Consider the following 24,675-nt stretch of genomic DNA (forward strand, 5'->3'; position numbering starts at 1 on the left):
CCCGAGTATTTATACCCTTCGCACGGTCGTGATCTATGTGCGTATTAGGAGAGAGAAACAAGAGTGTTCATTTTTTTTACCATGTTCTCAAGGCTCCGTTTTAATTGTCGGGTATGTTGTATGAAAAATTAGTTAGTTGCCAACGAAGTGATGTGAAGTAAAGTAAAATAAATTTTATTTTTCTATGTGTGTTCTATCAACAAAAAAATCTTGCAAAAAAACAAGAATTCTTTGTTTTTGGCAAGACTTATTTTGTAGAAAAATATTTTTCAGTGTGAAAGTTGAAATTGTGGATCCTATAACTTTTCTAGTGACTGAATAGAAAGAAAATTATGAAAAAGTTGATTTTTCCATCCTTTCTAATCCTTTCCGTGCAATTGAACGGAGCTTATGTGTATATTCTTTTTTTTTAGAGAAAATACTTTATAAGAGTCGAAACTTTTGACCTTTACTCCTAAAACTTAAATACACATCTTAATGTCGTTGAGCCAAAAGCCTCTTGCTTTTTTTCCCCCTCACCTTGTGTGTTTTTGCTGTCAATAACCATTTGTTTACGAAATGGAATCAAATAAACCAACCTATTTTTTTGGAAAAAAGGAAAATAGAAGTACCGTAACTATAACTGACACAAGCCTCACAAATCTAAAATCATCGGACACACGTGGGACCATACACATTGGAAGACTACTAAAAATACATTGGTGTTTGGATCTATACACTTTTGTATGTTTTCCTAGCATTTTTGTGAATGTTTAATTACACAGTTTTTCTTGAATGGTTTTAAATTTGGCCAAAAATCAATTTTCCTTTATGATTTTTCTCATTGAGATGAGTTGTAAAAAGTTTGGACAATGTTTTTTTTTTTTTGGTAAGTGACAATGTTATTTTTATAATAACAAAAATTAAAAACTAATATTCTTTTTATTAAATCATTAATTATTGAGATGGACAATTTGAAACTCTCCTGCAGGGTGCACTATAGGGAGGTGCCCTCATACACCATTAAATTTTTACTTTTCTCCAAATCCCGGATTCCACACGAACTCGAGGGGTGTGTTGTGCAATCTCAACCGTCAAAAAAGTATTTTGTTCTGGGAATTTTTTCTTAAAGCTAGACCATTGATTATCGAGATGAACGGTCTGGATATTGCAACCCCAGTTTGTTCCACACGATGTTGATTCTAAGCATTCAACATTTAATTGCACAGTTGAGATCCTTAATTAGTGGACATGGGCATCCATGAGAACCTCTCTCTCTCTCTCTCTCTCTCTCTCTCTCTCTCTCGATATGATCAGTATTTTGCGGGAAAAGAAAGAAAACAGATCAAGGGATAGGGAAATTAATTGAGAAAGGAAGGAAGGAAGGAAATGGCGGGGGGATTGCTGTTGGAAAATAGCACGAAGCCGCGAGGCAACGGGAATACAACAGATGAAAGTTGCAGGGTAATACTGGGCATCAATGTTCCAAACATAGCCCTCTACATGTTGTTCATCTTCTTCACCCTTTTCTTGTGCAATGGCATGTACACCCTCTTAAGGCCCTTTTCCCAGCCTCGCTTCATCCCCGAATTCATCGTAACTCTCTCTCTCTCTCTCAAATTTGTCCCATGCATATCGATACATTAAGAATTTCTCGTCCAGATTATTGGTTTCGTTCAGATTATGTTTTTCAGTCGGATGAACAAATTATGCACATAAAAAATCACAATTAGTTCCTGTAGATGAAGTTTTCAAAATCATCCAAAAACTATAATCGATTTTTTTTCCGGAGATGGGTAGAGAAATGAAATATGGACAAATAAATTGACAGGGAAGAAGAACATGGAGAGAAAATAAAGGCCTCAGAATATAAGGCAGTGAAAGGTATTCGCAAGTGATGAAACAGAATTCGAGTGTGGGTGGGGAAACATTGCGACAAAATTTAGAACATACTATGAAAGGCCAACGACGGATGCAGGACTTTATTTTTCAATGGACGAATATTAAATATTGTTACAACATATGAAAAATGTTTGAGTTTGGAATAACAAAACTGTCAGCACTTTTCTCGATCCAAATACCGACGGTAGAACTGCTCTCAGCAAGTACATAAATTTCTCATTTCTTGCGTCTTTCGTCCATTTATTTTCTCCCGTTTCTCTGGTAAAACGCTTAATACCCTCATTGTTTGTTTACAACTGCAGGTAGGTTTCTGTCTTTCAAACTTGCCATTCGTACGGCGAAATATCAGTGCCCCGGATATACTCCAAACCCTGAAGTACATAGCTGACTTTGGCATGGTTTGCCATATGTTTGTGTTAGGCTTGGAAATTGATCACAAAATCTTCCTAAATCCTCCAGTCCGCGAGACCAAAGCTGCCTGCACCGGCATGCTCTCCACCTTCATCTTAGCCCTCATATTCACTCCCTTCCTCCATGTGGTTCCTCATGCCGCTTCAAGCACGAAATTCAACCTCTCTCTCTCCATAGTCCTCTCTGGCACCGCCTCCCCCCTCCTGACGCGGCTCATCACCGACCTCAAGATTGGGAAATCTGACATAGGGAGGTACGGCTTGTACTTGAAGTTTTCAGAATCTGCTACAAATGGATGAAACACTTAGTTTGTAATCAATAGACCTTGTCTTGTTTCAAATAAAAACATCCTTACCTTAGAAATACGGCGGGTACGTATTTCTTGCAACTTAAAATCACACTTAGTTTGAGAAGCTACAATGAATACCCAAATATACAAGACGACCATGTAATATATTCACAAAATACCCAATTTCAACTTATCCCCTAATCGCACCTCGACTAATCCATGCCAGCTTACTTGCACCTCTACCAATCCCATCCATTGTCCGATCGAAGACACATCATCTACTCCACGAATAGGGGATTAATAAGAAATTACTTTTTTATGGCTTGATTCCATAATTCAAACCTTGAATATTGAATAGTTGTGTGGGGACAGGGGAGCACACCTACTGGCTACCCGGACTAACACTCAGGGTGGTTATTTGTTGTTGTTGCAGTACATATTTTGCCTAAAATTGCTTGCCTGGTTTTTTGTGATCTTGAGTGTATAGTTAATCGTTTACACAATTTAGTGTCTAAATCCCCAACAGGTTCGTTGTTTCAACCGGAGTAATATCCGACCTGGTCTCCACCCTCCTCCTGTCGTTGGGATTCATCATTTTCAACCCCACGACAGGCTACGAGCTCCGAGACTCAATAACAATCCTAAAAATGATCTCAGTCCTGGTGATCGAAACAGTGATAGCAGCTCAATTATCACCACTAATCATGAACTGGGTGAATAGCCAAAACCCAGAAGGCAAACCAATGAAAGGCTCTCACCTGATCCTATCTGTAGCATACGTGGTCTCGGTTTGCAGCTGTTCCTCCACACTATTCTCGTACAACTCCATACTCAGCGCATTTCTGGCCGGGCTTTTCATGCCGCGGGAAGGGAGGATATCCAAGATGATGATCAGCAAAGTGAATTACTTCCTGACTACCATTTTCTACCCGGTTTTGTTCGTTTGGGTTGGAGTTGAGGCTGATCTGACCAAGTTTGACGGTGATCATCTGGGGCCATGGGCAAGGCTGTTCTTCCTCTTCGTGATTGCAACGGTTGGGAAGGTGGCTGGGACTCTGGTTTCTGGGGTGATGTTGGGGTTTCACTGGCCGGAAGCGGTTGCCATTGGGCTGCTGCTGAATATCAAGGGCCATTTTCATGTGTATTTGGCCATCACTGCTGCCGAAGTAAGCTGTCAACTCTTTTTATAATGCATAGACACTATATACCATGGTGAAAACCTATTAGTACCTTAGACTACTGGTCACCGGACGTTTGCCTGGATCGTTAATTTCAGAGCCTCTGAATTAGTTGAGTTACATGCAAGCTGGGCTAAACAACTCACTCACTTAGCCAAATACTTGCTTTAGTTCGGTTCAATTAACTTTTCAATTTGTATACATCTTTCCAATTTTGCATATGTTCTCATTACTAGTACTATAAACACTGTTTCAAAATTCTGCAGAACAAGATCACCACAACATCCACAAGCATGTCAATCCTCTTCGCAATCTTCCTCACCGTCATCTACACCCCACTAGTCGTCGCCAATATCATCGACCGCGCCCGGAAACGCAGCCCGACCCAACGCATGGCGCTCCAGTGGCACGACCCGTCAACCGAGCTGCGAATCCTCCTCTGCCTCCGCGGCTCACAAAACCTCCGGTCCGCAATCAACTTCATCGAGATCTCCCGGGGCATGCCCGACCCAGGTATTGTTATTACAGTAGCAATAAAACTTAAATGCTAGTGAAACATTAATAATAACCTCAGCTTTTAGCAACTAGAACAGTTATCATTGTAGTTCGTTTAACCATGAAACAAATGCAGCAGTAAGAAAACAGATAACAATAGGAACTAATTCTAACTAACAGGCTACAAAATATGATAAATTAGGATTAGAGAAACCAGGCCGGAAAAATTAGGAACTGTGATCAGGGGCGGACCTACCATAGGGCACGTGGGGTCACGTGCCCCCACACCCTTAAATTTTTTTTTTTTGTGGTTTTATATATATATATATTATTTATGTTGAATGCATGTAAGTAGTTGTCTGTTGGTGAAGTGGTAAAGTGTACTCCTTCTAAACAAGAGGTGGTGGATTCAAGACAACTCCCATGCTCTCCTATAGGCTTTTTTTTTGCCTTTTTGTGAAAATGTGTGTTTTTTTTTTCTCCCGAAAAGGTAGTAGAAAATAGTAGTGCGTACCTTATTTTTTGTATTATTCGTGGGTTCGAGTCTACCCTACTTTGCATTTGTATACTTTTTATCCACAAAACTGTAATAGTAGAGTTAGTAATAGAAAAATAGATGATGAACATGTGATAATGTTGTTTTAATGCATTTAGTCAATGTGTGCAAGTTTGCCAAAGTAGCTAATTATTAAAATAAATATATACTTTAAAATTGTTAATTTATCATGAATGCTAAAATTATTTTGGAGTAAATGTGCTTAACTGTAACTCGTATATTACGGTTACAAAAAAAATTGGTGCTCCCGCTATGTCAATTCCTAGGTCCGCCACTGGCTGTGATTACACTGTTCTAGAGTCGTAGATCCTCCCTATATGAAGGTGCAATCGGGTTACTACGACTCCAAGATACAGCCCAGTTCTTCACAGCCTTCCTCTTGTAATGGTCACGTCTACACGAGGGTTATGAAACAAGCCCCAAACCGAAGTTGCCGAAAGTAATTGGAACTATTGGAAGGATAAGAAAATACTGAGCTTTTAATGGGAATTTCTGTATAAGAAAAGAGGAATAGGGAGTATGGAAGACAATGACAAAGGTATTGTCATGTCTTGCCTAGCCCCACTCACAAAGGTAGAATACTTATTTACAAATCAATATTTAGGATCCAATGGATACGCATTGAAGAAGAAGTGGGTGTATCCCAGCACTTTCGAGACTTGACTTTTAAGATTCTAAATTGTTTTGACAGGTATCTCCGTCTACGTCACCGACATGGTGGAGCTGACGGACAAGATAGCGGCGACGCTGGTGCACGGCGGGGACGGGGCGGTGGCGGTGATGGACGCGGGGGTGGTGGAGATGAGGGAGGAGGTGACGAGGGCGGTGGAGGGGTACGTGGCGGCGGCGGAGGAGGGAGGAGGTGGGGTCGGGGTGAAGAGGATGGTGGCGGTGGCGACCATGAACAACATGCACCAGGACGTGTGTATACTGGCGGAGGATTTGATGGTGTCTTTGATTGTGATGCCGTTCCATAAGGAGGAGCAGGCGGGGGACGGGCGGCTCGGGGTCGGGCATTCCGGGTTCCGCCACGTCAACCGGAAGGTAAGAAACAAGTCATTTGAAAGTTCACTTTTTTTCACAGGGTATGCTGTGGTTACAATTCAGAAGGCCCTACAGGTCTCTTACCAAAATCGTACCAATGGTCGTATCGGGCCTTTTTCGGCCATTGAACCGCTGATTCGAGCCGTCCAAATTTTTTTAAAAAAACGTCGGTACGATTTTGGTACGGTACCCGTTGGTACCAATAGCAGGGTTCGTTAAATGTCTTCAATCGGTTATTGCGTGGCTCACTCACCCCGTGCCTCAGTTCGTCCAAAAGCCTAATGGTTTTCTGATTTTCATACACTGAACTCCCGAGAATTTTGACATCCATTCCAGGTTCTTCGCCACGCCCCCTGCTCCGTGGGGATACTAGTAGACCGGGGGCTTGGATCGATCGCCAATATATCAAGATCGACGGTCTCCCTCAACGTGGCCGTGATCTTTATCGGCGGCAAAGACGACCGCGAGGTTCTGGCTTACGCTGGTCGCATGGCGCGCCACACCGGAGTAAAGCTCACGGTCATAAGATTCCTACTGGAAGCCAATTCAGAAAACGCTTCGACCTCGGCGAGGCCCGGTAGGCCCAAGGTGAACACCCCGGAGCAGGAGGAAGAAATGAGGCTCGACGACGAGTGCTTCACGGATTTCTACGACCGCCACGTGGCGAGAGGGCGCGTGGCGTACATGGAGAAGTACCTCGTCAACTCTGGACAGACGTTTGCGACCCTGAGAGCCATGGAAGGGCAGTACGGGCTCTTTATCGTGGGGCGGGGAGGGAGGGTGAACTCGGTTTTAACCGTGGGGATGAACGACTGGGAGGAGTGTCCGGAGCTGGGTCCTATCGGGGATATCCTCTCGGCTTCTGATTTCTCGGTTACGGCCTCGGTGCTGATTGTTCAACAACATAGTCTCAGAGGGGAGCTGGCTGGCCTAGATGATGAATTTTCAATCATGTGACGTGTAGTTTTAGAAACATGTTTGATTCTAGTTGTGACTAAACAGAATAAATAGGAGTTGGTAAGGAACGTGAATGAAACCTAGTAGTAGAGTTGAATGGAAGGTAGTTGACGTACAACAAGCAAGAAGTGGTTTTTCTTGATCGGTGTCGCTGACCTCTACCAATAATTTCAGCAAAAGAGTTCGGATATCAATACATATCTCACGGATATTAATACATTTTTTAATTATCAATACACATTTTTCAGATATCAATGCACATTTTATTTATTACCTTCTGCTCCAAAGACGAATGTTAGCATTTGCTTTTCTCGATTACAAGTTTTCTTTTGTATGCTTCTTGGACCATTTTTCTTGTACATTAGGAAAACGAAATCAATCAGGAAGTGGAAGAGGTTTTCATTAACAATTGTCATTGCTAGATTAAAATGAATGAGCCAGGTTATGAGCCAAGTTAGATTCCAGAATGTAAAATCTTCAAATTCATGATTTCTCCTCCAGTGCTCTTGCAATTTCCTGATACACTCAACACGGTCTTGCAATTTCCTGATACACTCAACACAGTCGCATGGTAAAAAAATTCTACTGCACTATTTGTATATCAAGACATCGAGATCACGCGATTGTGTGATTAGTTCATAGAGTCGCTTTTGTAGCGCACGCATTGGCCTACAAACTAGTAAGATTTTGTACATGCGGGCATCGTACTACCTATCGCTAATCCAAGACGATAAACCTAATTCTCAAAAAAAAAAAAAAATTAAATTGGGTTTTGCTAGAAAATGTCCAGTGACATCCACAAGAGGACAAAAATTATATACTTTTTCCCATCTCTTCATCCCGTGTCAGGGGTCTGACACGGGTCCACTCCTACTATGACGGAAATACCCTTGCTTGGGCTTGGGCAAAAAGTATTCGAACCTATTTTATTTTTTTCTTTATTTAATTAATACTAATGTTTATAGGCTGTATCATTTTTCTTTTTTATTTATTTAAAATTATTTTAGTGTTTCAATTTTCAATCCAGTTGAATTGGTGGAAAGATCTTGCTTTTTTTTATCATTTTATCTTTAATGGTCATTATGAAATTTTGAACTCGTAGAATCAAATATCTCTTGGGGCTAATCAACGAGAGCGCTAAAGTCAAAATTTAATTATGGCCATTTAGGATAAAATGATTAGGAAACTAAAATCTTTCCACTGGTTCAAACGGATTGAAATTTGGAACACTTAATTTTTTAACTATATTTAAATGACAGTTTATATATTTAAAAATATAGTTAAAAAATTAAGTGTTCCAAATTTCAATCCGTTTGAACCGGTGGAAAGATTTTAGTTTCCTAATCATTTTATCCTAAATGGCTATAATTAAATTTTGACTTTAGCGCTCTCGTTGATTAACCCTAAGAGATATTTGATTCTACGAGTTCAAAATTTCATAATGACCATTAAAGATAAAATGATAAAAAAAAAGATCTTTTCACCAATTCAACTTGATTGAAAATTGAAACACTAATAATTTTAAATAAATAAATAAATAAAGATACAGCGTATAAACATTAGTATTAATAAAATAAAATAAAATAAAATAGGTTCGGATATTTTTTGCCCAAGCGGGGGTATTTTTGTCATAGTAGGAATGGACCCGTCATAGTAAGAGTGGACCCGTGTCAGACCCCTGACACGGAATGAAGAGATGAAAAAATGTATATAATTTTTGTCTTCTTGTAGATGCCCGCTAGGCATTTTTAGCAAAACCCAATTTACATTACTCCCCCAATAAATAAGCAACCATCGTTCCCCCTTGAGAAAACGACCCTCCGTCATGCACGTGGCAATCACACAATGGTCACGTGCCCCGTCTACCTTTCTTTCCTCCGTGACCATATAATTCGGATGACTACCCCGCTTTATCTGGTTAGCTGAAAATCCACGGGAATAAAATCCAAATCTCAAGTCACACAAGTCCACACATATCTAACAGATCACATACATATATATCTCTTATTCTAATTCTTTTTTAAACCAACAAGCAATCTATCTAATTTAGTTTATGCGCATCTCAACTACATATTTTTACACATCCAATCAAAGGCCAATCATTTGCGCAAAGACCGGTCATCTGCGCCCAGGACGAGAAATTCACGAAATTGCTCTGTTACTGCCTGACCCCGAAGGTAGAATGTGCAACAATTGTATGGGAAGCATACCCACCGAGCATTCTGTCTAACTTGTGGATTAGATACAGATATTCTTTTCCTCTCTATATATATATACAGAGTGAGTAAATTTTTAGTTAGAGAAAACTTCTCGTAACCAATGATGACATCTCCGGCATTCCTCTCCACTGCAGCCACCACGTCGCTGAATCCCCCCTCGATCAATGTCGCCTCCCTCTTCACGGCGTCGTTTTTTTCTCGACCTCGCTTCGCCAGCTGCTGCGATTGTAGAAAACGCGCCTTCGCGCCGCCGGTGAGGGCGTCGGAATCGGCGACGACGTTCGTGGCGGACCCGGCGCCGGAGGTGTCGCCGTCGGGGGCGTTTTCGGAGGAGGACGAGAAGGCGGCCGCGGCGGCGGAGAAGATCGGGGCTAGGGTTAGGGTTAAGGTCCCCTTAAAGGTGTACCACGTGCCGAGGGTGCCCGAGATCGATTTGACCGGAAAGGAAGGGAAGTTGAAGCAGTACGTCGCCGTTTGGAAAGGGAAGCGGATCTCGGCCAACATGCCGTTCAAAGTCGAGTTCGTTGAGGAAGTGGAAGGGCGAGGAGCGGTTAAGTTCTTCGCGCACCTCAAAGAAGATGAGTTCGAGTACCTTGATTGAACTTTTTGGGTTTTTCTTTTCGTGATATATATCCTGTTGCTATATAATGATTGTCGCTTGACTCTGTATTAGTTGTATTTTGATAATGGATGTAGATAATTCATCTAGTCTGTCCAGTGAATTAGAATTTTTGGCGTTTTAATAGCTAAGCAATCGATTGCTTCCGAGTGAATTTTGCGTTGTTTCCCGCTTGAAGTACCGATAAATAGTTAATTGAGCGATGATACTTGTCGTTTTAACAAATGCTGAGTAATTAGATGTGTAATTGGTGTGGTAATTTCGAAGAGTACTTGGGATTGAGTTGGATTAGTGTGGCCACAGTGAGAGTACTCGGGAGTGGGGATTGAGTGGAACTGACAGAATGATGTGAGTGAAACAGAGTCTGTTAGTTTCATACTTTCATGTATACTACCTAGCTTGTGTAGAATGTAGATGTGCAGCGATTGCTTGGTTTTCGATGATTGAGGTGTTGGAGGTACATATTCCATATTCGAGAAGGTACGAGCTCTTTGGCTGCCCCATATCATTGCCATGTCCATACCTGAGGATATGAAGGCCGCAAGTCATGCTTCGCAAGGTAATTAAGTCATGGCCGATGCACATTCCTATATGTTAGTGAATTAGTCTTTCGAAGTTTCAAAACTTTAACCCATCAGTTATTTTTGAATAGAAGGCGACTCAGCTAATATGTCATTGCTGGACGATTTGGTTTCAAACTCAGAGTTTGTTGAAGTCTGTTTGAAAAATTAGTGGTTTTTTAGTATGTTGTTTGGTGGTTTGAAGTTGCGTGGTAAAGAAAGATCCATTTATTGTTTGCATAAAGTCGCTCAGTTGAAAAAGTAAATCAAATATGGTACAATACATGAAAACTATCCATGAAAGAAAAATGAAGGGTTCGATTCATGGATAGTTTTCATGTACCATATCAATCCTAAAGTGAATTGCTGAAGAATGGTGTTACATTCAAATCTCACGATGTAGTTTAATTAGAAGTGATCCTATTTGTGTGTATGTGTGGTGGTGGTGGTTGTGGTGATGGTGGGGTGGCGGGGTTGTGAATTATCATTTTTGTAGAGGTGTGCAAGATTAAGAGGTGGAGGAGTTGTTGGCTCTTGTAGGCAGGTTATATGACCTCTAATAGCTTAGGAGATTTTTTTTTTTTTTTGAAATGGAGACCTTTTGTACGATCTGACTTTGATTGGGAGTTGAGCATGGGTTGGCCATATGGGTTACTTGTGTGCCGATAAAGGTTTCGTTCACTGTGTGTGTTGTGCTGAAAATATAATTTAACGAATGATACTGTAATTCGCCCGGAGAATTTTATAAGTAAATTGGAATTAAATGTGCTTCAGAGATGGGGTGTCGTTGGATCACTCTCTCATCTCATGCCCGTTGGTGCGGGAGTTGCATACATCGGTTCTCCCTTGTTGTGGCATTTTTGGGGTACTTCCGGCAGGGTACACAAGGGTTATGGCTGAGGTCAAGTGAGAGATAACCCAACAACCTACCCATTTTTCTTCAAATTTCATAGATATTTTCGATACATAATGGTGTATAAGGCCTTTATGTCTATGGCCTTGTTTTTGTTTATGGGTGGCATCCTCTTGATTCGTTTGTGCCAATATTTTGCATCACTCTTGAAAAAAAAGGTGCAGGTGGTGAAATGCTCAACGGTTGGTACCTGGCAGTTTTGTACATAATGGCAAGGCGTTGAAGTTGGCTATTATAGTTTGTCAAGAACTGACTGTTACCCGAAGTATTTCTTATCAAGTTTTGAAACTTTGATTAGAAAATATCTCTGATTTTCTTTTCATCTCATGTGTACAAAACTGAAGAGAGGGGGTTATCCAAATTTGGCGTTGTTCTAAAATCTCCAACCTTTTGTTGTGGTCATCATTATGCATAAGAATTGAAATATATAAAACAACTCAAAGATAGATATAGATTGAGACTTGAGAGAGTGATTGTGGATCTGCAGTTGTTCTTTTGGCCTTTATATGCAGAATGTATCTGCAGCTGACTGTTACCTTGTACATTTGACTTCCTATTCAAACTCCCAGTCGATGGAGGTCAGTGTCAGTTCAACTTTCCATATGGTCTTCTCATGGGCTTAGTATTGCCATTCCATACCTGTAATTTTGGAATATGACCATTTTTTTTTATTATAAATTTAATGCTTTTCTCCTCCCATTGAACACTGAGTTCAACATTCCTTACCCGTAATTTTGGAATATGACCATTTTCTTTAACGCTTTTCTCCTCTTGATGAAGTAATGAACACTGAGTTCAACTCTACCATTCTGATCCGAACTGTGGTTACAATTCTTTCACGATTCAGATTGTAGTAATAATATGGGATTCGATGTAAGTTTGAGAGTTCTTAGTATTTCTAATCCTCTCAATGTGGGCTGAAGGTTATTAGTTTTTTTTCGAGTTTATTAGGAATAAAATGGTGCTAAATGTTATCTTCTGGCGCTGAACTTTTTTGTTCTGCAGGTCTGTCATTGAATCTTATTTCCTTGCTATCAGGGTGCTCTGTTTTGATCAGATATGCTATTTTAATTTTTTTAGGTTGCTAGAAAAAACGGTTTAAAGTATCAGAGTTTAGGTGGAAGCTTTTAAATTTAAACGTATGTCACTAACTCAAGCCTTTTTCAGGTACTATGTGGATATGGGATTGAAATTTTAGCTTAATTTATCTTGTTGAGCTTGCCTAGTGCTTAGATTGAGGTAATAAGCCAGAAAATCTAGTGCTAAGATTGAGATAGTAAGCCAGTCAATACATAGTTCATGCACAGCCTTCACATGGCGCGCAAGGCTTCTACTCAAAACTTGCTTGCATTAGCAGTTACAAATGCCTGATGGTGTGGTTTAATTGTGGCCTTTCACTGTAGACTATAGGTTTTGGGTCTCGAAGCATTTGCCTTTGGTTCTCAATGACTGAAGTGCGGAATAGATACTGCAAGTGGTCATGGTTTACAATTTACATATACCTGTAAATATAGTATATGGAATCTTAATGCGAGTTAAAAAGATTTTACCATATAGGAAACTTATTTGTAATGAAGCTAAGAAGGTTTCTGAAGACAGTAATTAACAATGTTAGCAAAACAAGAATTGATATAGGAGTAATTGCTTTCTTGAAGAAAAGCCAGATATTTGTGCAGAGAGGCTTGCAAAATGGAATGTTCTATTTTCTCAAAAATGGTGATGGCAGGTACTGAAGGGAAATGAATTCCCAAAGCACCAAAAAAAAAAAAGGGAATTGTTTTGAGATATAGTTGTGGTTCTCTTCCTATTGTTGGGACGAAAGAATTGGGCAAGGCTATGCTTGATAGTTAGTTTAGGTGATAACATTTTGGTTGAAGTTGGAGATAAGATTTTAATATGGTCAAAGAGATTACCAGCCTACTGAATGTTAGATATGATTCTGTAATTAAGTGTAAGGAGTTTGACTAGCAGTCTGTGGTTTGGCAGGGTTCGTTTTCCTCTGAACAGGTAATAACCAAAAAAAAAAAGTAACTCTTGTCCACGGGGAAATCTGTGCATTAAGTTTTCTGAGTGCAATTTTTTAAGATCACCGGCCAGGCATCTTATTGAAGAGATAATAACCAAGAATGGAGTGTTTCAGTATAGTTGAATTGAGAAGGTAGCGTAGAAGTTCATTGGGCTTCATACGAAAAACCATTCTGTAGCTGACTGTCTTTAATTTGACTTGCTGGGTTTATGTTGTTTTGCACATATTGAGATTTACAGTTGTTTGACTCACTCATTAACTTACCCAAAATCCTATTCTGCTGAGATCATTTTTACGTTCGTATTTGTATTTTTCCCTGACTTGACAATTACTATGACCAATTCGAGTAATCGAGTAATTGTGTAACAATATTTATGCATGAAGTTGAACATTATTCTTGTTTCCTCCTTATGCCTGTGAATTGAACTCCAACTCTACCATTCTGAGCCAAACTGGGGTCACAGTTCTTTGAGATTAAGTGAATGATATACGCTTCAACGTCAGTTCCTTGGATTTCTAATCTTTCCATTGTGGTCGCAAGGTCACTCTTTTTTGCTAGTTTATATGGAAACTAGTACTAAATGATATGTTTTTGGCACTCAACCTTCTTGCTTGGTAGGTCTGCCATTGAATCTTATTCCTTGAATTGGTAGACTTAGTCGGTTTTCATAGATTTGCCAGTTAGATCAGGTATGTTTGATATTTTGATATGTTTTTCTTGATCTTATTACTTTGAATTTAATGCTTCTATTGAGGCATATTTGTCCGATAAAGGAGGATACTTTATCGACATTGATCTTGATCATGTCCTATGGTCTAGTGGGATTGTCCATGAGACATCCGGTTCATGCTCTAATCACAATGGAAAGTAGGCATTTGATTGAAACTACCATCTCCTCGTTACAAGAAGCCTCTACCCGTCTTTCTTGTTTGGTTAGAAGCTTTTTTCAGCGCTACATTTTTCTATCACTAACCTCCCTTCTTCAGTTCTGAACTTCCAAACCAGTCATATGTTCATTCATTCTCTTTCCATTTCAGGAATGAGAACATGGTAATAGTTTCAGGTCTTTCTCTTCCTTGAGGCCTGAGGGCACTAGGTTTTCCAAGTGAATAAGCGGGCTACTTTCCGTGGGCTCCTAGCTCGACAAGGCCTTTTGCTTCCCAAGTTCCCCGCCTGGGCTTTTCCCATTTTGGTCCAGCTCCCATCAAACCTCCTCCATAATTCAGGCTTTTTGTCTGTTGGCTATTGTGATAACTGCAAAGATATAGTGTCTAGACAGTGTCTTTGTTTCAATACATTTTCTGTTTACTGAAATCGATTTCGGTTTGTTGTCACTTTCCTCGGTTTCTTCATCCTCTTCCTCTTCCTCTTCTTTTATTGGAGTACATTCTTTTCATTTCAACAAACTCTTAATAACTTCTGGTGCCCCTCAATTTGCTTATGCTCAACCTTTGCCCTTATCTCCTCCTGGTTAATGGCACATGCGCATGGACTCTTATATCTCTTTCACCTGGCAACCATGCATGCCATAGGTTGGAAGTAGGGACGGCAATTCCATCCGAACCAATGGATTCCCAAACCAATCCACATCGACCGGGTTCGGTTTTGTACAATATGTGCATCGAACCCCTAACCACGTTATATATTAACTAAATGACCTCATATAATATACACATGACATATGTATATATATATATATATATATATATATATATATATATATATATACAGTCATTTTCAAATAAGGTGGTCCTTATTTTAGTTAAAATAAGGACCTCTCTATTTCTCCCATTTTCCGTTTGAATTTTGATGATCCAAGCCGCTCAATGTGTTCAGAACGTGATTTTAAGGGTATCCCCGAGGAATCTGCAAAAAAAAAACAGACCGGGAAGGTCTTCATCCGAGCAGTTTTAATTTAAACCGTTTGATAAAAAATAAACAAAAACTGCTCGGATGAAGCTCTTCCCTATCTTTTTTTTTTGCTGATTTCTCGCTTGTACCCTTAAAATCACGCTCTGAACACATTGAGCGGCTCGGATCATCGAAATTCTATCGGGAAAGGGAGGTCCTTATTTTATTAAGTTAAGGTGGTCCTTAGGAGAAGGGGACTCTACATATATATATAGAATTTCGATGATCCAAGCCGCTCAATGTGTTCAAAACATGATTTTAAGGGCACTCGCGAGAAATCAGCAAAAAAAATGACCGGAAAGGCTTCATCCGAGCAGTTTTTGTTTATATTTTATCGAACGGTTCAAATAAAAATTGCTCGGATGAAGCCCTTTCCGGTCATTTTTTTTGCTAATTCCTCGCGGGTACTCTTAAAATCACGTTTTGAACACATTGAACAGCTCGAATCATTGAAATTCGAACGGAAAATGGGAGAAATGAAAAGGTTCTTATTTTAACTAAAATAAGGACCTCCTCATTTGAAAATGACTGTATATATGTATATTATATAATTGCCCTCATGTATATGCACTTACATAAAAATCGGGTTTGAGGACAACACTGACCCGTTGGGTACGGTCACGGTCTAGGTGATAGGATACCTATCGGGTTTTGTTTTGATTGTAGCGTTTTGGGTTCAATTCGGGTTTCGCAAAAACTCGGGCCAAACTGACCCGTTGTGATCCCTAGTTGGGTGTGGATCTTCATGATCATAAGGCATGCTGATGGCACAATTGCAAGCACAAAGGCTAGGTTTGTGGACTATTGGAAACAGCAAAACTGGAGGATTGAACTATTGTGAAGATCCTTGTTTCAGCTTTTTTTTTTACCTACAACTTCTAGTAGCCTATAGCTGTTTTGTTTCCACTAAAACTTTTTGTCTTCCCCCTAATCTTTCCGTTGACCAAGGCCAAACAATTCCATATTTTCCATTTAGTCCGGTGGAAACAACTTGTCTACTTGGTTAGTGCTAAAAAAAACTACCCGAGTTTTAGAGCTCACCATAAAAATTTCTCCTTGGCTGTCAACTTCAACTAGCCTATGTGGAGTAAAATGGTCTGCGATGCTTAGTTCGCTTAGTTCGTTTCTGGTGCATCTATGGTTGTAACAATATTGTTTTCCTGATACATATTGCATCATTTTATCTCCGTGACTTCCCGGTATATGTTTAGTCTAGGTGAATTAGACCCGCAACCGATCCCGGAAGGAATCAATTGCCCATAAGCTTGTGTAGTAGTGTAGCCCCACCAATGCGCGAACAAAGCCCCTCTCTCTCTCTCTCACACACGAAGACACACGGCATAAGGTTTACATGACTGCTACTGCAATTGGGTTCAATCCAGGGACTGCATGAGAGAAGAGTGGTTACCTAAGTCCAACGGAAGGGGGGGGGGGGGGGGCTGCTGTGCCCGATTTCTAGGCCCACTCCGGTCTCACTCCGATAATCGGAATCGTTCACTTTGTAGAGCTCGTCGAGTAGAACAATTATGCAAAAAAATCAGCTTAATTAGATACTGTATTATTAAGTGCCTGATCGGAATCTTTTTATCTTGAAAAGAATGGATCCGAAGCACTGGATCAAATCCACTATAATCCATGGACCGAGAGTTATATGAGCTCCAATCAGACACTTAATGATATCCAATTAAGCTGATTTTTTGCATAGTTGTTCTACTCGACGAGCTCTACAAAGTAAACAATTCCGATCATCGGAGCGAGACCGGAGTGGGCTCAGAAATCGGGCCCCCCCCCCAAGTCGAACTGCTTTGTCAACTCGTCCACATTACCACCTTTCTTGTGCAAATGAAGGGTCTTTGCGACATTTTCATTTTCTAAGTCTTACTGTTTTTTTTTTTCCTTTGGAGAAAGAGTGGTTTTAGTGATCTTGAGCTGTATGAAACTTTGGTTGGGTGATTGCAGGGCTTTTGCCTTATTTAAATATTCATCGTGAGAATAATTGAGCAAATACTTCCGACATAATGACCGCTTTTTTGATTATCAACATAATGATTAATTAATGTTAAAAAAAAAAAAACATAATGATTAATCTCTCATCAAATATCATACTGTTGATGTGAAAATCTTGCAAACCAATTTTATTCACCTTCCTTAAAAGAGAGTGAAGATTACTCTCTTTTCTATTGGTTAGAATGAGGTGGATTTCATCACAAAATGATACCATGCTTACCATGCAATAAACTTTTTGGTAAGCATGACATCACTTTGTAGTGAAATCTACATCATTTCAACCAATAAAAAAGAGCGTAATATTCTCTCTCTTAAGTGAATGGTGAACAAAACTCAACTCTCATGTCGCACTCATGGGATGAGATTCCTTTACAGTACCAGTTTTATTTACTAATTTATTTGCCTTTTGGTCTGAAATAAACTTGTTTATTTTATTTGTAAAGTTGGGAGGTGACTCAGATAAATAGGGAGTGGAGAAAGATTTCCTCCTATCAGCGTATAATTTATTTGCCTTTTTGTCTGAAATAAACTTGTTTATTTGTAAAGTTGGGAGGTGACTAAGAGATAACAATAAATCTAAGGACACATACATTTTTACACAAATTTTGCACATACTATTTTATGGGGCTCATTTTGAGTCCCACCAATATGATCCGAACTGTTCATTATTTTTAAAATAATTTTTTAAAAGTTTATGTAAAAAATCAACTCGATAGGATATCGGTAAGAGGTTTTTCAGAAATAGTAGGGTCAAGGTGAACAACTGCGCCGGGCAAGCCCGGCTGCCCCAGCCAAAGGCGAGGAACGCCAGGTGACCCTTGGTTGCGGCCACCGACCTTTCGAAAAACCTCTCCGGGTTGAACTCCATTGCATCGGGGCCGTAGATGGCCTTTTCGCGATGAATGGTAGTTATGCTAACGCTGGCCGGGATGGTTAAGTCCCCTAGTTTCGTATCTTCAACTGTGATTTTGGTGATATCTGGCGCTGGTGGGGAATAGCCTTAGAACTTCGTGCAATTGAGCCTTAGAACTTCGTGCACAATTGCAGTCACCTCCAAATAGGTAAACAAAAAAAAAATTCAGATCTAGCTAATTCTTGGGAATCCTTGAATTACAAAATCATGATTCTAAGATGGAAGTTAAAATCTAAGGGAAGGAGCTAATAAAAACAACTGGCTAGATACAACTCACTACATCTCATGGTATATTTTTCGAGATAATGAAACTTTCTTTGCCAATAAAATTTTCTCTTACGAAAACTTTGTGCGAAGGACGAATGCATACTTCCAATTTTAAGGCGGCTAAGGTCATCATAAGAGGCTGCCCTATCTTTCCCCAAAACTTGGAAAACCTCTTCTCTTGCTCTCTCCTGCCACTTAGGATGCCGACTCAGCATCACCGTTGTCCACACAAGCAGAAGACCAACACTCTCATGCCCAGCAAAGTAAAACAGCTTGCACTCGTTGATGATATCTTGCATCGACAGCCCAGCGCTCTCGTTCCCTTGTTTTGTTGCCTCGAAATTCGATTCCAGTAGCAGACCAAGTAAATCTGATTTTGTGGCAGCTCCTCCCTTCATTTCATTCATCCTTCTCTCAATCATGTCACTTGGGTAATCTTCTAGTTCCGTCATCTCTTGGATCAACCGAAAAAAGTTTAGTTATCCTTACTGAGAGTAGGGGATGATTGGTCTGAGCTGAAGTATGACAGTAAGATCCGTCATCTCTTGGATCAACCGAAATACTTTCTTTCCTTCACTATAGGAGCTACCATATGCGACGCATGCAATCACATCACCCGCGCGTTACAGTCTCAATGAGAGGGTGCACGTCCAACTCAACCTTCCCAGTTGATTCGGTCATCTTCTTCAATTCGACAATCAAATCAGTGAATACAGCATCAAATGCAGTTACCATGCCCTACACCAAAATAAGAAAAGATTAACAAGTGAATTCACTACAGTTAAAAGATCATACATCCAGAACTAATATTACATTAACCAGCTGTCTAAAGTTCTCATCGACCAACAATCAACTGTAATCAAGAAGCCTGGTGTACTCAACTTCTGCTACAATCAAAGCTTGAAACGTAATGAATTTCGAGGGAAGTTTTATGATGAGAATAGGAATCAAGTACCTTCAACTTTTCCAAATGGAAAGCAGGGGAAATAATCTTATTGTGTTTATGGTATTTGTCACCCTCTAGGGCCCCAAGTCCAGTTAGTAAGAACTTGCAAAGAGGATTCTGTGCTGCAAACTTCTTCTGAAATGTGTTGTGGTAAGTCAAGACCTCCTTGACATGTTCAGGGTCAAGTATTGTCACCCTTGGTATCCTTCCTAACCATACAAAGTGCTTTTCCTTCCTGTAAAACACGTACAGCCATGCACCAAGAGTTAGCATGTGAACAACTCTTTAAACCAAACCAAACTAAACCGAGCCTTGCGTCCCAATCACTTGGGGTCGGCTACATGAATCCTTTTCCTCCATTGAGTTCTGTCAAGGGACACTTGTTTACACAAACCCATGTGAACAACTCTTTGAAGGAAAAAAAAACCCGGGGTTGTTGGTCTAGTGGTCATGTAGCACCATTTTTGTAGTGTGATGTGATCTTTGATCGAGCTGATAGCGCAGCATATCGCTACTACTACTAGTGATCTTACAAAACTAACCTGCTAAATTCTACATGTGCCAAGAAAAGAACTTTAAAAAAAAACATCTTGTCAATTAGTGTTTTCTGTTCATACATCTCGGCGGACAGAAGGGCTGGCCTCCCTCCTAAATTTTAAAATTCACTTAGATCCTTCAATATTTTTGGAGTTGTTGCAGCATAGATATGTTCTGTGCTCCGAAGAAATTCTACCCTAGCCTTTTTCCTTGACATTTTTCATGAGTCTGTCACTGAATGCAAAGAAAACACTTTGTGATATGTCTTTTAGGATCGGGGGTGCCTCTTTTGGGTGTTGGAGTACGCTGTCCTCATGGATCAATATTCAAGATGGAAGTTGATATCACTGCTTAATTGTATGTCGCCGCTTGGTTTTTTCAGCTATCAAAGTAGAAACATGTGTATAGCTAAATACAAACAAAAATGGGGCCAAAATTACAATATTTTTGAATGTATTTGTGGACGATAGGATAGATACGTGGAACGGTATTGTCGTCGATGCCAATGGACTTGGAGTGGGCTTCTTTGAGGTCCCCAACCAAAAATCTGTAGGGGTTTCCATCGAATCCCTGCTCCCTTAGGACTTTTTCAATCCTCTTAGGGGTCACCCATGCCCAGTTATAGAATTTCCACGCCCATAGTGTAGTTGCCACATAGATTAAAAGGGACAGTAGTCGAGCGAGCCGGGGCTCTGGTGAAGGTGAGAGCAAGAGAGGCGAGTTGAGAATAGTGAGCCAAGTGTCTCCTCTCCTCTGCCATTTTACAAATCATCTTTCCCACCGTACGAATATAGTGAAATTCCTCCTCCCCGCGAAAGTACTTGAGTTTGGACAACCACCTAAAACTCCTTGTGTTCTGTGTGAGGTTTGCACCAGCACTGAACCATCCCAATTTTTTTGGAATCTATAAGTTCAACTGTAAAGATTTGGATTTGAACTTTGCAAATCGACCCAAAATTATAACCCTCATCAAGATTTGAATTTAGAGTTTTTCCATGATAGGAAAAACTTGTCCGGTTAATGGGGTGAAAATGCCAATTCTACAATCTTGCATAATACATTAATAGCAAAGATATAGGAAAAGGAACTTGAATATCATGAAAAGATATACTACTACAAATAGAAGGAAAAAGGGGAACTATGCTCTACCCATGGACATTATCATCAATTATAAGACAACATGTCAGTCCAAATTTTATTTTTTTCACAAGACAAATACCACTCCCACGCTACTTATTCAGTTATTCCGACAGAAACATTCATGAAAACGACTTCAACAACATTACATACAGAAAACGCGCGCACTCTAGATCCATCATACTAGCTTCTTCTGCAAACACATTACACACTAGTAGTAGAAAGGCAAGCCAGTCGCGAAATGAAGTACTTATTTTTTCAGCCTGTGATAGATGATAGGGGCGCCGTATTGAGGGGTAAGAACCAAGTCGACTTTGGGACCATGTTTATAAGATGGTGAGAGCTCAAAAGAGAAGTGTTGGAGGATCATTGCTAGGCCCAGTTTGACTTGGGTCAAGGCAAAGACCTGACCGAGGCAAGCCCGAGTGCTCGAGCTGAAGGCGATGAACGCTAATTGACCCTTGGTTGCAGCCACTACTCCTTCGAAAAACCTCTCGGGGTTGAACTCCATCGCGTCGGGGCCATAGATGGTTTTGTCGCGGTGAAGCGCAATTGTTTGCAACATGACGACAACGCCGGCCGGGATGGTTAGGTCCCCTAGTTTCGTCTCTTCAACCGTGATTTTGCTGAGATCTGGCACTGGCGGGAATAGCCTCAGAGCTTCGTACAGAATCGCAGTCACCTACATGCGAAAAAAGAAAAGAAAAGATTCTTAGTTTGCTTTTGAAAATGTTTTGGTTGAAACACCATGCAGTCACCAAACGTGTTTGTCTCGTCCAGTCCAAAATTTGGACCGGAGAGGATCCTAACCCGAAAGGCAAATACATAAGTATATACTCACGATTTTGAGGCGGCTAAGGTCATCATAAGTACGTGCCCTCTCTTTCCCCAAAACTTGGAAAACCTCTTCTCTGGCACTCTCCTGCCACTTTGGATGCCGGCTCAGCATCACCGTCGTCCACACGAGCAGAAGCCCGATAGTCTCATGCCCGGCAAAGTAAAACAGCTTGCACTCGTCGATGATATCTTTCATCGACATCCCAGCACTCTCATTCCCTAGTTTTATTGCCTGGAAATTTGATTCCAGTAGCAGACCAAGTAAATCTGATTTTGTGGCAGCTCCTCCCTTCATTTCATTCATCCTTCTCTCGATCATGTCCCTTAGGTAATCATCTAGTTCCTTGTTTACTTGCCTTATTCTTATGTTCGTCCGAGTAGGCAAATAACTACAAAAAAATAAAATCATCAGAAAAAAAAAAAGAGAAGAAGAAGAAGGGGTGATGCAAATCGGTTACAACACGGAAAAAATCTAGGAGTGAAAATCGGAGAATTGCGATCTCTTTTGGTGAAACTCTGTTATTTTCACGAGGATTGATCTCGTATCAAAATTTTGGTTCCGTACGTACTCCCTGTTTGCTTACGACAACAGCTAACGCGAAAAGAAAGTTACGTGCTATACGTACTGAGAGTAGGGGATGTTTGGTCTGCGCTGGAGCACGAAGGTAAGATTCCTCATCTCTTTGATCAGCGCAAAGATGTTCTGACCTTCGGTATAGGAGCTACCGAACGCAGTGCGCGAGATCACATCGATAGTTACGGTCTCAAAGAGAGGTGCCACGTCCAGCTCAACGGACCCGGTCGACTCGGTCATCTTCTTAAGCCTGACGATCAGATCGCTGTATACGGCATCAAAGTCACTTACCATACCCTACAGCAAAACAAGAAAATTTACAAGTAAAAACGTAGTACATAGCTGAGGAAAACGATCAACGGTCAGTATGGAATTAAGTCCCCTAAGATTGTCACCGGCCAACGGCGCCCAAAAGTAATCCAAAGGTCTTGTGTTCTTGCTGTAAGCTCTAAACATGACCACAACTTAAGAGTTGTATCATTCAATACAATGACCACTACAACAAAAAAAAATGATTTTTGGCGACAAAACCTACTGATGAAATTCGATTTCCTTGATGAGAAAATCGAATTTCATCGCCAAATGAGACTTTTTTGGTGAGGAAAGAGGATTTTGTCACACAATGAGTTCCTTTAGGAGAGGAAACCCTTTTTTCGTCGCCAAAAAGTGCCTTTTTGGTGAGGAAATAATGTACATATTTTGTTGAGGAAACACATATTTAGTTGTTGAAAGAGTACCTTTTGGAAACTAGAGATCGTGAGTTTGATCTTTGAATAGGAGCACTGCAAAGTTGAAACTCATTTTCCAGTTTAGGAACGAAAATAATTCCGTTGCCAAAATGTTACATTTAGCGATGCAATTTTTTCGTCACCAAATCTGACACACCCCTGCGACAACGTATAGGCAACGAAACATCTCATCGCTAATACTTTTGCTGACGAAATCTGATACTTTAGCGGAAAACATCGTTCCGTCACAAAATGTCATTTTGGTTGCACCGAATATTTAACATATGGTACCATTGGGCGGAATGAAGTTTTACACATCCTGAGGAGTGGGAATTAGTACCTTCAACTTTTCCAAATGCAAGGCAGGGGCAATAATCTTCTTGTGTTTAAGATATTTGTCACCCTCTAGGGTTCCAATTCCAGTTAGAAAGAGCATGCAAAGAGGATTCGTTGCTGCAAAATGCTTTTGAAATGTTTTGTAGTTAGTCAAGACCTCTTTTACATGTTGAGGATCAAGTATTGTCACCTTTGGAATTCTTCCAAACCATACAAAGTTCTTCTTACCTGTACATCATATACATATATAATCATGAAACCGAGATTTACCAAGTTTAATAGCATCTTGTCATCACTTTAGTGTTTCTGAGATCCTTTGTTTTATCTCTTAATTTGTTGCAGCATAATTCAACGAATTAAAACACTTTATGATGTACTTGGTCAAGCGTTGGGGTACATTGGTCTCGTTTATCAATAGTTAAGATGAAAGTTGATATATATAGTGATAGAACCCTATTATATTCTATTGAACTGTAAGTATCTCATAATTAGCTTGTCAGCTATCTTTTTTCTGACAACAATTCTTATATACGGAGTAGCTAAGTACAATTCTAAATATTTGAATTTTACCATATTTTTGGATGGATTTATGGACAATAGGATAGACACGTGGCAAGGTATTGTCATCGATGTCGATGGGCTTGGAGTGGGCTTCTTTGAGGAGTTGGGAATATTCTTTGATGTCTCCTACCAAGAATTTGTAGGGGTTTCCGTCGAAGCCCTGCTCCCTCAGGAGCTTTTCTATCCTTTTTGGGGTAACCCATGCCCAGTAGTAGAATCTCCAGGCTAATATTGTAAGAACAGCTAGACAGGCCAACCTCCAATCTATTACGAGAAGAACCGCAAGCCCAGACCAAGCAACCATTGTATCCATCTCCATGGCTACAATAGAGAGAGAGAGAGAGAGAGAGAGAGAGAGAGAGAGAGAGAGAGTGATTGGTGTTTTTGAGTGTGAGAAATAATGGTTTAGTGAGACTCTATTTATAGATTAGAAGTAGAGATCACGAGCCAATAAATTGAGTGAAATACAGAAGATAGAGGAAGTTAGGGCAATAATGGTGCCTGGCCATGACATACAAAAAACCAACTTTGAATGAGTGGATCAGCTTTTCAAAAAACAAAAACAAAAAAACAAAAAAAGTAGAGCAAAAGATGCTGATTATAGTGGACGTGCAAGGTTTAGGCTCCGTTTGTTTGGACGTAAAATATTTTACGGTAAAATATTTTATCTATTTTTCGGTGTTTGATTGTGTAAAAAATGAGGCAACATTTTACATGTAAAACATTTTCCATCAATTGGATAAAAATGACTTATCATTAAATCTTCCGTAAA

General features: G+C 40.2%; 5 protein-coding genes across 5 annotated transcripts; 2 read left to right on the top strand and 3 right to left on the bottom strand.

The window, feature by feature from the left end:
- The first annotated feature begins 1,234 nt into the window (after nt 1-1,234).
- LOC131334336 (cation/H(+) antiporter 28) lies at nt 1,235-7,041 on the top strand. The gene is made up of 6 exons (XM_058369297.1): nt 1,235-1,575; nt 2,184-2,545; nt 3,108-3,747; nt 4,026-4,272; nt 5,502-5,854; nt 6,191-7,041. The coding sequence occupies exons 1-6, from the start codon at nt 1,369-1,371 to the stop codon at nt 6,809-6,811; spliced, it is 2,430 nt and encodes an 809-aa protein (XP_058225280.1). The 5' UTR covers nt 1,235-1,368; the 3' UTR covers nt 6,812-7,041.
- Nucleotides 7,042-8,845: 1,804 nt separating this feature from the next.
- LOC131334337 (ferredoxin-thioredoxin reductase, variable chain-like) lies at nt 8,846-9,738 on the top strand. Its single transcript, XM_058369298.1, has one exon. The coding sequence runs from the start codon at nt 9,131-9,133 to the stop codon at nt 9,629-9,631; it is 501 nt and encodes a 166-aa protein (XP_058225281.1). The 5' UTR covers nt 8,846-9,130; the 3' UTR covers nt 9,632-9,738.
- Nucleotides 9,739-14,267: 4,529 nt separating this feature from the next.
- On the bottom strand, nt 14,268-18,699 carry LOC131332585 (secologanin synthase 1-like). The gene is made up of 3 exons (XM_058366887.1): nt 18,351-18,699; nt 17,904-18,066; nt 14,268-14,403 (listed from the first exon to the last, which is right to left on the bottom strand). The coding sequence occupies exons 1-3, from the start codon at nt 18,697-18,699 to the stop codon at nt 14,268-14,270; spliced, it is 648 nt and encodes a 215-aa protein (XP_058222870.1).
- Nucleotides 18,098-19,947, bottom strand: LOC131332586 (secologanin synthase 2-like). Its single transcript, XM_058366888.1, has 4 exons — nt 19,860-19,947; nt 19,736-19,745; nt 19,203-19,428; nt 18,098-18,985 (listed from the first exon to the last, which is right to left on the bottom strand). The coding sequence occupies exons 1-4, from the start codon at nt 19,945-19,947 to the stop codon at nt 18,860-18,862; spliced, it is 450 nt and encodes a 149-aa protein (XP_058222871.1). The 3' UTR covers nt 18,098-18,859.
- An 858-nt stretch (nt 19,948-20,805) lies between these two features.
- LOC131334338 (secologanin synthase 2-like) lies at nt 20,806-24,369 on the bottom strand. The gene is made up of 5 exons (XM_058369299.1): nt 23,913-24,369; nt 23,347-23,570; nt 22,331-22,575; nt 21,709-22,093; nt 20,806-21,549 (listed from the first exon to the last, which is right to left on the bottom strand). Exons 1-5 carry the CDS (start codon nt 24,220-24,222, stop codon nt 21,118-21,120), a joined length of 1,596 nt encoding a protein of 531 aa, XP_058225282.1. The 5' UTR covers nt 24,223-24,369; the 3' UTR covers nt 20,806-21,117.
- Nucleotides 24,370-24,675: the final 306 nt, after the last annotated feature.

The sequence above is a fragment of the Rhododendron vialii genome, chromosome 7a (genome assembly GCF_030253575.1).
Source record: "Rhododendron vialii isolate Sample 1 chromosome 7a, ASM3025357v1".
Classification (NCBI taxonomy): domain Eukaryota; kingdom Viridiplantae; phylum Streptophyta; class Magnoliopsida; order Ericales; family Ericaceae; genus Rhododendron; species Rhododendron vialii.

Bases quoted from the DNA above. Each gene is read 5' to 3' on its own strand.
- LOC131334336 (XM_058369297.1), top strand. From the start codon at position 1,369: ATGGCGGGGGGATTGCTGTTGGAAAATAGCACGAAGCCGCGAGGCAAC. The intron at 1,576-2,183 runs GTAACTCTCTCT...TTACAACTGCAG, and splicing joins GCTTCATCCCCGAATTCATC to GTAGGTTTCTGTCTTTCAAA. The intron at 4,273-5,501 runs GTATTGTTATTA...TTGTTTTGACAG, and splicing joins CCGGGGCATGCCCGACCCAG to GTATCTCCGTCTACGTCACC.
- LOC131334337 (XM_058369298.1), top strand. From the start codon at position 9,131: ATGATGACATCTCCGGCATTCCTCTCCACTGCAGCCACCACGTCGCTG.
- LOC131332585 (XM_058366887.1), bottom strand. From the start codon at position 18,699: ATGACGGAACTAGAAGATTACCCAAGTGACATGATTGAGAGAAGGATG. The intron at 18,067-18,350 runs GTATGCATTCGT...CGAAGTTCTAAG, and splicing joins TAGCCGCCTTAAAATTGGAA to GCTATTCCCCACCAGCGCCA. The intron at 14,404-17,903 runs GTCGGTGGCCGC...ATATCTTTGCAG, and splicing joins CCGGAGAGGTTTTTCGAAAG to TTATCACAATAGCCAACAGA.
- LOC131332586 (XM_058366888.1), bottom strand. From the start codon at position 19,947: ATGTCAAGGAAAAAGGCTAGGGTAGAATTTCTTCGGAGCACAGAACAT. The intron at 18,986-19,202 runs GTACTTGATTCC...ATTTTGGTGTAG, and splicing joins TCCATTTGGAAAAGTTGAAG to GGCATGGTAACTGCATTTGA.
- LOC131334338 (XM_058369299.1), bottom strand. From the start codon at position 24,222: ATGGAGATGGATACAATGGTTGCTTGGTCTGGGCTTGCGGTTCTTCTC. The intron at 23,571-23,912 runs GTAAAATTCAAA...TATGATGTACAG, and splicing joins TAAATCCATCCAAAAATATG to GTAAGAAGAACTTTGTATGG. The intron at 22,576-23,346 runs GTACTAATTCCC...GTTTTGCTGTAG, and splicing joins TGCATTTGGAAAAGTTGAAG to GGTATGGTAAGTGACTTTGA.